The 12,152-nt window shown below is 39.6% G+C and overlaps 1 protein-coding gene across 1 annotated transcript in view; it reads right to left on the bottom strand.

The window, feature by feature from the left end:
* GNA13 (G protein subunit alpha 13) overlaps nt 1-12,152 on the bottom strand; it is a 40,110-nt gene that overhangs the window by 26,371 nt on the left and 1,587 nt on the right. The window contains exon 2 of the mRNA XM_034641775.1: nt 10,397-10,623. Within this exon, the coding sequence (XP_034497666.1) occupies nt 10,397-10,623 (227 nt within the window). The remainder of the gene's footprint in view (nt 1-10,396; nt 10,624-12,152) is intronic.

Genomic DNA, 12,152 nt, shown 5'->3' with positions numbered 1-12,152 from the left:
CACCAGGTCACCTGCCACAGTCAGCAATAACCTTCCTGTTGCCAACATCAAGGAACTCATCAGTCTTAGCCTTACCACACCTCAGTGGCATGCAGCACCGCTGTCTACTTGTTTCTTCTCCAAAACACTTCTCTGGCTCCCGTGGTACTACACGTTCCTGAAATTCTCCTACCTTTCTGGCCATGTCTGCCAGCATCCCCTTCTCTGAATGTTCTCAAGCAATCTGAAGGTTCCTTAAGACTCCACCCTGAAACCTATTCTCTTGTACACCCTTCCCCTGACATTACATTCCCCTGTAAATGTACACATTCTATAGACTTTAAATATTCCCTGACTACTCCTGTATTTCTACCTATAGCCCAAAGCTCTGTTCTGGATTCCAGACTCACGTATCAAATGGTCTACTTGATTACATCTATAGGTCTCACAGAGATCTCAACCTAATATGCCCAATAAAGTCTTCATCTTCCCCTTCAAATATCTCTCAATCTTTTTATTTCAGCAAAAAGCACCACCATCCACCTAGTCACTAAAATCAGAAGCCAAATAACTTTTAATGTCTGCCTCCCCCTCACTCCTCCCATCTCCAATCTATCAGGTCCCCATGATTCTCCTTACAAAGTGCATCCTGAAGCCACCGTCTTCTCTCCATCTTCACAGCTACCACCTGATGAAAGTTGTTCTTCCGCAACAGTCTCCTAACCCTGGAACCGCTTAGCATCCAGGGGTTCGCGACAACTATCTGCTAACTGACCACTGCTCTTCTCATTTGCCCCCAATTTCCACACTCCAGCAAGCTTTTTCCCACCTCAGCTCCTGCTGAACCTTCCTTCTCCTCGCCTGGCTGGCCCTTTCTCATCTATGGGGTCCTAACTACAGGTCACCTCCTCAGACCATCCTCTAGTTCCCACAGGGCTTCCTTTTCTTGTCCTTCAGAACATTCACCACGTCCATTAGTTATTTGTTTGCCTATTAATGTAGGTTCCTCCAAATAGCAAGATTGATTGAGAACAGAGACCGCACTCGTCTGATTCACTAGCAAATATCCAGCCTGCAAAAAGGGCCTGGCTCATTAATAGGTGATCAATAACGTTACTGAATGGCTTCTGAGAGCTGCCAGTCAACTGTTACCAGACAAGAACAGATTTCTTGAAATCTGCTGCTCGAGGCCTTCTTGCGCACATTGTCTTTTATGTTTGCTCTCTACTTTTCCTATTTGAGAAAAGAATTCAGATTATCATAATGAAAATGGATTCTCAATTAATGCTCTAAACCTTAATACTTGCACTTAAAACAAAATATAATTACATATAAAAATATAAGATGGGGGTGCCTGTCTGGCTCATTGGAAGAGCACACGACTCTTGATGTTGGAGATGTGAGTTTGAGCCCCACAATGGCTGTAGAGACCACTTAAATAAATAAGACGTTAAAAAAAAAAAGGATGAACATATACATTCCCTTCAAAACAATGCATTTCTACAGAATGAAAGCTTAAAAAACAAAACAAAACAAAGAGCCTTCTTTTTCAAAACAAAGATATCTTACATTATGGCCCAATGTGCAAAATGCTATTTAACAGGTAAGAATCTTGGTTTCTTACAAAGTTGTAATACCAACCTTGAAACTGGTTGCAACATCTGATCATTTAAGATAATCTTAAAAAGTCAAGGAAAAAATTAAGCGAGTACGTATAATTCTCCTTGCCCTATTTTAGAACTGAAATGTGTGACATCTATATGGCATAAAGTCCCTATAATTTTTGAAGCTGTAGCTAATAAACAAGGATAGTTTTACTGCAAATGTAGCAAGTAACAGTTAAAAATAGCAAATCATTAGTATTGCAATATTTTAACTCAACAGGCTGAATCACATTACTCTCTTTTAAGCTAGGATAAACAGTATTTGCAACTTTGTGAATATACACCATTCACTTACTTGGGCTTTTAAAAATCAATAAATAGGAATTTAGGGACCATCTTACATTGGAATGGCAATTTATCTAAAGCATGATCTTCTCATTTGTTAGGCCCCATGTAACAACGGAGTGGCCAGGCAATAACTTGCGACTCTCTAGCAGCTAGGAAAACCTAGTAGCTTCCATTTTTCTCTTACTTAGTATCAGTGAGTGGATATAACCGCGCTGCGCATCATGAGGCCTAAGTGAAAAGCACCCAATGATGTAAGATAACAGATCCTCCTACTAGGCAGTTCCTCTTGTTTAACCGAAAAATAATTTTTAAAAAGATTATCCAGGGAATAAGAGTAACCAGGATACTGAAAAGGAAAGCGAAAGTCTCTCACACCAATTACTCATTTGTCCAGCTCTTTGTTTAACCTTTCCAGAAGGGTGAGAAGAGAATGTCCGACTAACAGGCTAACTGTGGCTGCTCCAGCTCAAGAAACCCAAGGACACTGTCATATTTTAGCAACAGAAGAGTTTTGTTTGTTGGCTAACATTGTTTTTAAACGCCAAAATCAGTAAAATGTGTTTTTTTTATTTAGGAGAGCAAATCTGAAATTTGTTTATTTTGCTTCATAAGAAAACAGAATATTTCTCTGGAAAACTAGTGCTTTTTCTTGGTTTTTATGCAAAGTGATCAGAAGTTACAAAATCTCACAAAAATAATGTGAAATTAAAAAAAAATCATTCTGTATTTTGTAAGGATTTTTTTTTTAAAGATTTTATTAATTTATTTGACAGAGATAGAGACAGCCAGCGAGAGAGGGAACACAAGCAGGGGGAGTGGGAGAGGAAGAAGCAGGCTCCCAGCGGAAGAGCCTGATGTGGGGCCAGAACGCCGGGATCACGCCCTGAGCCGAAGGCAGTCGCTTAACAACTGAGCCACCCAGGCGCCCCTGTAAGGATTTTTTTTTTTTTACCTTGGAAAAGAAGCCCAATACCCTCTTCGACCTGCGTACTTGCAAAGCCTCGGCCCACTGCAGGCTCAGGACACGGAGAGGGAGAGGGCATGTGTGTGTTTGTGTGTGTGTGTGTGTGTGTGTGAGAGAGCGCGCGTGCACGCCTGCACGCACGTGCATGCAGGTGCAGGGTCACCACAGAGACGGAGCAGAGAAGCACGTGCAGGGGGAGTGGCAGTGCGCCTGCCCCTCTGCGGAAGGCTGTCCCACCGTGCCACCAGCAGGAAGATAAGGATTTGGTTAATTCAGCCTACACATCAGATTACAAATCAAGCAAGTGATATGAAAAGGCAACAAGAACCAATACAGCCACGCAGAGGAGCTCAATTCTCTCTCGGATGTTCTACCTTCAGGAGAGACAACATATGGTGTACTGAGAGTATGAGTCATATTCTGCATTTTTTAGAATTCAGGATTTTTATATTGGTGATCAAGTTCAGAGAGTGAATCAAATCAATGCTTACAGGGCTTTTATTTTGTTAAAAAGCTACTTATGGTTTATGCGCATATAGCTTATTAGGAATATTAATGGCTAATGTTAATAATATGCTTAATAGGAGTCAGGCACTGTGCCACAGGCTTATTCTATATGGATCATCTCATGCAATTTCTACAACAACTAATAATAATAGGTCTTCAGAGAGTCCCCCTTTACAATTTCAGAAACAGAAAGGCTGAGGGACTGGCTCAAGCTCACAGAGTGAAGGGCAGAGCCAGGACACAAGTTCTAACTGGTCATGGAGTTCCACGTTATCCCACTGCACAGCAGACAACCACATCGAAGTTGAACGTCATCACATTAAAACCATTTGCAAAAATGCTTTACAACATGTAAAATAAATCAATGAATTTGAATATGGTTATTTTCTAATCTGCCTGGAAGATACAAAGTTTCATATAGCAAAACCAAGTACACAGATCTTACGACTGTTAGACCTAAAGCCAAAATAAATCAATGAAGGGCGATTCTACTACTAGTTTTCTGCATCTTTTGTGTAATAGTTGGGGATGAGACAGTTCACCCACAGCACTGATTTAAAAAATCTTTTTTATTCATTTTGCCAACAGAAGAAAAGAGATTAAATTGGAAAGATTAAAATAAACAACTACCATCACTGCAACCGATTGGTAACTTTAGTCAAGGCCACTAAAGTCCGGTTCTCAAAACAAAATTACTATTTCCTTGATCCCTATCAGTCCATTCTAATAATTGCTCTGCTAATGTGGATGTAACAAATTCTCTTGAAAAAAAGCATCTTGCAAAAACAGTATGTTCACAATAACGACAAAAGTGAACTCCATCATATACCTAGAAAAAAAAACAAAGTACTTTCAAACAAGGAAATAAAAATAATTGTCAACTTCCAGAAACATGGACTTAAAAAAACAGGTAGTTTCTAACCGGAACAAAAACTTATGACAATCTGCAATCTGAATGCTCACAAGCAGTATAAAAACTGTTGACAGCTACATGAGAAACACTGCAAAGAGCTCATAAAATACAGAATACAAGAGTTCTGATATCCCCTTCTCCAAGAGCAAAGCTGGGCAACTATATTCCAGATGGGCCAACTTCCATATTGCCTAGAAAAATATATAGCTGCCTGTCAGATAACAGGCTGTCCGTAAACTTTCATTTTTCAGGGAAAACATCAGAAACCATGTTCACTGATGGGACATCAGGTGAGGATCACTAGTATAGTTAGTTTTCAAGGAGGTGAAGATTCAAACCACCTTTATGATGATGAATGGTAGTTAGGATGAACTGTACCACTAAGTGAGTAAATCTACCACCGAAGTCATTTAAGATTATTTATATTGTAATTATAATCGAAATTAATAAAGAAGGAATGGCAAAAGGCCATTATGAAAGTTCAGAATAGAAGAACTGTGTAACCATCAGTGCAATGCCATGTATTCTTAATAAAACCTTACACATATCTAAAATAACGTGCTAGAACTTTCTAGGGGAGTGTTAATCATTTGTGTGCATGGGTGTCGGCCAGAAGAGGCTGGGCATGGAAGGAAAACATGCTCCATGGATGTAATGCTTGAGTGCTTCACAATGGTTCACTGGCCAGCACTGCGGACCAAGAGTCAGCAGATCAGGGTCCCAGTGGCTAGTCTATCCTCTTTCAATAGCTGTGATCTGAAGCATCAAGAAACCTCTCTGCATCTGAATTTTTTCATCTGTGAAACGGAGACAATAGCATGCATTTCATTCCTCTCACGGTGTTTAAAGGATTACACGGTAATGTATGTGATAGGGCTTTGAAAAGTACAAAGCGATTTTTATAAAAAGTAAGGTATTTTAAAAAATGACATAATCATCAGCCCTTGAATTAATTTTCCGAGGAAAAAAAATGGCACCTGTTTTGGGCTGATGTGGCTAGGTGTCCCAGCTTGGTTGGGCCGCCATCTGTGAACGATGAACAGGGAATGTTCAATCCAGGGAGGACTTTGGCAATTATGTTTTTCTTAAACACGGGGCCACAAATCTTTCTCCCACACTAGGTCCACTCCCGTAAAGAATTCCAAAACTAAAGTCTAGTTTTCATAACAAAACCATTTCCTTGCTTCATCCCTTAGTTGTTTAATGAACATTTTCAGAGCAGCATAAATTACTATACTACTAGCTTTATTTAGCAGTAAAAAGTAATAAAGCAGCACAGTTTACAGCACCTCTTCAGCACCTAGAGCTCAGACATCCCATAGCTGGTTAAGCTTTCACCAAAAAAAATAAAATACAAAAGATATAAACACAAACACATCAACATAATACATCAAGAGATACACAGGCATATAAATGAACACAAAAACACAATCTCACAATGTTGTAATAAAATCATAAGCACATGCCAAAGCATCCTCTCTGTTTTCAATGTACAGTACTATACCTCTGGGTTTCTAAGATTTGGATAAAAGGAACCACTTTCATCTGATCAAATTCACCAAAAGGCAATTTTACCTATACAGACCTAAATTTTAAAATCTCTGCAGTTATATATAATCCTATCATTATATATGCTCAAATGTTTTACAATAATCCTAGAATCAGGAGACAATAGGTTTTCCGCAACTTGAAGTCAAAGTCCTGTTTTGATTTTATTCACAGAGAAAACAGAATAATTCCTTTCCCAACAGAAACATATTTCTCCAAAGAAAGTAGTAACTAATTCATTTTTTAAAGCCAATCCAAATTAGAATTAAAGAACAAACCAATGCCTCTAATTCTATGGCATTTCAAATCCATTTTGCAGGATAAAGAAAGAAAAAAGTTTTAGTCCAAACTGAAGTTCCTATTTTACTTAGCGCTCAGCTCTTTACAGGCCAATGAATGAGGCTAAATAGTTACTCTGTTGCCCAGACTGAGAGCAGCTCTGTCTTAACGGATAAACTACCTCATCAGCTTGGAGAAGTGTAACTATCATCCAGCACAAGCTGCACTGCTTGAATAAGAAAAATTAAGTCTAACTGAAGGTACCAGGATAACAAAGAAAATAACTCTGGTTTCAGGAATTGCAAAGAAAGGCTGGTCATTACAGGAAGTAGTATTAATGCTGACAAGTTAAAATGTTTATAGGAACTAGGAAGCTCTGGAGTGTCCCTCCCAGTCACACACTTTCCTGCCCTATTTAACCAGTCCTGTTAACCTTGCTTATATTTGTGAGTAAGCAGCTGTATATTAAACATCCAAACAAATTAACTGACAATGATTCCTGGCCATTTTGTTAGTTTTGCTCCGTGTCTGCAGCTATATCAGTTCCCAGCCAAGCCCTGACTCCCATCTCTAGTCATCTAAGCTACCACATTCCCCAACCACAGTCACACAAGTTTTTCCAGAGAGGGTATCTCGTCTGTGCAGTGGCGGGCCACAGTGAACGCACAGCCAAAGCTCAGCAGCACAAATATTTAATCCAGGACTCAATGAGGCTGCTTCTGAGTACGTATTAGCCTGTGAGCTCGTTTACAAGAATTAGAAAGGTACCTTAAAAGCTAGAAGAGCAATGTAAATCTTAGATTTTTCTTTTTCCACAGTAAACTATTTAGCTTACCCATACTGAAACTAACCAGAAAAGGAAATGTTTGCCTTTGGGAACTTGGAAAAGAAAACATTCATGTTTGCACCCGAAGTTATTACTAACAAATGAATGACTGGCTAAAAACTTACGCTGTGATACCACTACCCTATCCCTTTTGCCCCTAGACTGATTATAAGGCAGTTGTTCACCTTAAACAAAAAAACCCACAAAAACATGAAAAGGCTTAAAACCTGTTCCCATTTGCATTTCAATCTGCATTAATAAATTTAATAATCAATTGTTAGTTGAAACAAAAAAAGGATGATTTTATTTATCTGTTAACTCTTCCTTTTTCCCCTGACGGTTTTACTTTTTCTATCCAAGATTCAAGAATATACTTTGTGAAACATAAAAAGAAAAATTATGACTGTAATACAATGACTTCCCATCTCCCAGAAAATTAACAAACTAGCATACAGAAATGATTCCTATTTTCCAGAAGACACTTAATATGGGATGTTTCTTTTTTTTCTAGAGGAACCTTATAATTCAGAATGTCTAAAAAATGAGGAAATAGAATCAGTGTCAGGCTTACGCTAGTGAGAGAGAAGACGACAAACAAGGCACCAACAGACCTTCTACCTCAGCGGGAGAACCAAACCTAAGTGCAAACAGGTGGAGTACCGGCGACCGAAGCGGGGCGAGAAGCAAGCACAGCAAGGAGAGCACGGGGCAGGAGCCACATTCCAGCTGCGAGGGCTGGAGAAAGCTCTGACCCTAAGGCGCTGTCCCTCAGGGTGGCCAAGGAGCAAATTCATCCAAATCATCGATGACTATCTGCTGCAAATACACATCACTGGGTCCCATCCCAGATTCCTGAATCAGATCCTCTTGGGATGGGAGTCTAGAACTCCGATTTTGTTTTGTATTAAACAAGCATTCCAATGAATCTGATGCAAGGGGTGCATGGATCACATTTAGTCACTGAAATGTGATTACCATTCTTCTAAGTTAAGGGTAAGACCCACTGAATAGATATAGTAATGAAAAACCCTGACCGAAGGACCTTGTAAAGACAGCCAAAGAAGCAGAAAATCAGAGTATGTGGAAACTGGGAGGCTGTCAGGTGTGTGAAGTAGTCTAATGAACACAACGTTGTTGGAACCGTAGGGAAGCCAGCTAGTCCTGACTCAAAGAGGTTGAACTCTGTTCTGGCGGTAACAGAGAACGAGCATAGCTTTCTGAACAAATCCATGCTGTGTTTGAACAAGATTACCTGGCAGACCAAGCAAGAGGTACTAAGACATTATTGGAAAGGGGAAAAGGAGGGAGTGGATGCAAGAGATTTTTCAAGGGTAGAAAAGACAGGACTTGGGAATTTGCTGCATGTAGAGAAGAAAAGGAATTGAAGACGACCGTGAGGAAAATTTTAAGTGAGCCAGGAGCCTTCTCAGTGTCTAACACTGTGCCAAGCACCACGCAGCATCCAAAAGCACAAGAGTCATTAATTCAGTGTACTACCTGAACTCCTCCTATACGTGACAGGCACCATTAACAATGCCAAGGATACACACAGGAAAAAAAAAAAATTCCTGTCCTCCAGGAGTTTAAAATTACGTCTCTCCCTGTGCCTCTTTTCTTCTGCCCCTACTTTATAGGAGGACAAGTATTTCTGGAACTTGTCTCTCCTTGTGCTCAAGACCTTCTTTGCTCCTAAAGCATCAGTTGGGTCAAGTCAAGAACGTGTAGGTCCCCACTCTGAGTGGTTTTGGGTATTTCTTCTTAATGGCAAATACTTAGGAATGCTTTCTCTACAATGACACCACAGTCTTGACACAAAATTGTTAGGAGGTAAATGTCCAAATTCAAGTGTCAGTGAGGCCCAACTTCAATTAAATGGACTTATAGAACTTTCCTACAGAAACCTTTAGAGTACAGCTGTTTATTTATTCATCCAATCAACATGAACCGTATGCTTTTGCAGATGGGTGTTTCTCCTGACCTAGAAGGATGAATAATGTCCTGAGAAACCTTAGAGTGGAAAGTGGGCTTTGTCAAGAAAATGAATTAAGAAGAAAGGAGAATAAGCAGCACTTAAAAACAAGAGGGAGGGTGACGAGAGACAAGAAGCGGTGTGGGGAGGAACTATCAGCTATAAAATAAGAAACACTGACCAAAGCACAAAAATCAACCCCAAGTCTGGGAATTGGACGGAGGTCACTCTGTCAAGTTAAATTCGTAACTGTCTATATATAATGCTGCCAGCGACTCGACTTGAACAATAACATGAAGCAGTCTTTGCCTTTCATTAATGGACAAGTTACTTGACACACCCCAAAGAGGAGAACTATAGAAGACAGCACGTAACCAAGTGCGACATTTGTATGGTGCCCGTGAAAGCCATAATAAAGAGAAAGTAAAGATTCAAAATCAGTTTTATAAAAAGCTGTCATGAACACGTTTCTAGAACTTTTAAGAGCCAAGACTGCTTCTGAAGACAAACTAATAGCAAAGACGGCTGGCAGTGTTATCATTTCGTAGCCACACCCATAAATGTGGATCACTTTAATGCCAATGACATCATCGAACAACTTTCTAAGCAGTTTTACTTTCAACTGTCACTTTTTTGGGATCATATTACAGTAAAACACTTCAAATCTGAACTACCTCCAAACTGCATACAGTCTAGATTGTTATCATTCCTGGGATCTTTCCAGTCTTCGGCAAATAAAACCCAGGATACAATCAAAGCATTCACAATTAAACTGCAAAACGCTTGATTTAAAAAAATCTATTTCAATCATTATTTGTGCATCTTTAACTTAGATCAGATCCTTTCTTTTCTACCCTCTCTACAGTGCTGTGTAATGGCTCTAAATTCTATGGTACTCTAAGATTATTTTGTTTTTAAAGAAAGGATTTGTAAATTGTGCTTAGAAACCTTAGAAAAACACACACACAGAATGCAACAATGATTTAAATGTTATCAAGAACTTTAATCTCTTTATAAATTAATCTGTATCAGATGAGTACCTCAAAACACTATATAAATGACACATCTGAACAACGAGGTGCAGTTACTAAGCTCTCAGCCTGAGAGTAAAAGATCAATTTTTTAGAAGGATGAATATCATTGCTGCAATTGGGAGGAAATTATTTTCGAGAATAGAATAAAATTAGGAGAAAATACCTAAGAAAATCACTGTCATCTTACTTACAAAGAAAAATGGCCAATTAAACGTAACTGTTTCACCCAATCTACGGTGTTTACTTCATTTTTATCTTGCTTCACTAAGAAGCTCATCTACAGAGCAATCCAAATTTCTGAGGCTAAAATTCTGGATAGATACATTTTAATGTGGAAGTCAGTGAAAAAAGGTATGTTCGAATCAGCTACCGGTAAATGTCATTAAAATAAAATGACAACAGTGTAAAAAAACCAAATCTCTTACCAACTGAAATTCTCGACGCCGGTCATAGGCATTCTGTATGCCACTGTCTGCCCACAGCGCTCTTACAGCAGGGAGATACTGCAAAAAGACTTGAGTTTCCACCATGCCCTGGGACGCCGAGGGGGACCGGGTGTCAAATGCCATCATCTTGTCTCCGTTAACTTGGTTTGAGTTATCTCCCCACGGAATATGAAGCTTCTCTCGAGCATCGACCAGCACCCTCATACCTTCGTTTAAAAAGAAAGAGAAAAGTGGGCTAGGAGTCAGATATTCTCATTGACTCTATTCCAGTATCATTTTCTGAAGCTTCTTAACTACTCCAGGCCCACCTCCTCCACAACTGGAGACCAACATCGAAACAAACACCCATAACTTCTCAGAGCCTAAAAAAAAGCTAACACTTGTTCACAGTCATAAAATTGGAGCCTTGAAAAGCAAATACTATTAACACAGTTGCTCTTTCTTAAGTATTTTAACATGTTCTAATTTATAAAATAACTTTTTATAAACTTTTAATAGAAAGTAGTCACAAGAGAACCAAAACCAGTGAAGGAAAAAGAAATCACGCTGCACAGGCCAATGTCTGGGCTCTGAAAAAACAGCTGCAGCTAAGATTTTCAGAGCTCTTCAAAAAGACATTAATGAAATGCCAAGAGTCAAACATTATCTCTCTGAGTTCATTTGTTCTCTGAGCACCCGGCTTTAACCCAACACCGAGTGGTTGTTTTTTGTTTTTTTTGTTTTGTTTTTTTTTTTTTAAGATTTTTATTTATTTGAGAGAGATCGAGTGAGCGAGCAGAGAAGCAAAGGGGAAGGGAGAGAATCCCAAGCAGACTCCAAGCTGAGTGTGGAGACTGACACCGGGCTGGATCTCATAACCCCGAGATCATGACCTGAGCCAAAAATCAAGAGTCAGAGACTTAAACTGACTAAGCCACCCAGGTGCCCCAACACCAAGTCTTCTAAGAACACATTCAAAACTCAGAAACTCCCAAACCAAGCTTTAAATCAGTGTAAGTCACAGGAAAGCCTTAGATTTCCCTAACAGGGAGGAAGAGCAACTGCAAAAAGCACAGAAACAGAGAATTCAACTCACACACATTAATTCAAACCCAGGATCTCTAATCACTAAACTGTTACCTTTGGTCCATATTAATTAACAGTCACATAACTATTCATTCAGTCAATATTCATTCAGTCAATTGTCTGGATAACTGGATAACGTTTTGCTGTCAATCTTCTGGTCAAGACAACTCAAAAAAGTAGATGTCTAGTGACTTACTTCATCTCATAACCAGTGTTCAAAGTAGGTCACACTTAGGGACCCAATGCACAATAAGGACCAGGTGTTTACCTGGCTCATAATCAGTTAACATCTTGACTCTATTCACTGACATAATTCCTTAAGTTCAGCTCCATCAGGATACAAAGGTACCTTCAATTAAGGACTGGCAGGGCGGAGCCCTAAGCCTTGAAAGAGACCTTAATTAGTTTTGTGCTCAACAGTAAGATGGGATAAATACAACTGTTTTATACAGCTTCACTGCAGCAGTGTGAGGGCTCAGAGCTGGCTGGCTGTGACCTGTGAGCTGCTGGCCTAGCGCTCTTCTCCCCTCTATACCCCAGACCCCCACCCCTGGGGGGGGGGAGGGTTCCTCAACTCAATCCTGGGAGGTATTAAAAAAAAAAAAAAGTGATGAGAAGGAGTTGCTTAAGAACTTCCTGAACAAAAAATCCCACTTAAAGAAACCCTGCT

This window comes from Ailuropoda melanoleuca, chromosome 13, assembly GCF_002007445.2.
Source record: "Ailuropoda melanoleuca isolate Jingjing chromosome 13, ASM200744v2, whole genome shotgun sequence".
Classification (NCBI taxonomy): Eukaryota; Metazoa; Chordata; class Mammalia; order Carnivora; family Ursidae; genus Ailuropoda; species Ailuropoda melanoleuca.
The sequence above is the reverse complement of the archived record's forward strand: the minus strand, read 5'-3'. Positions and strand labels throughout refer to the sequence as shown.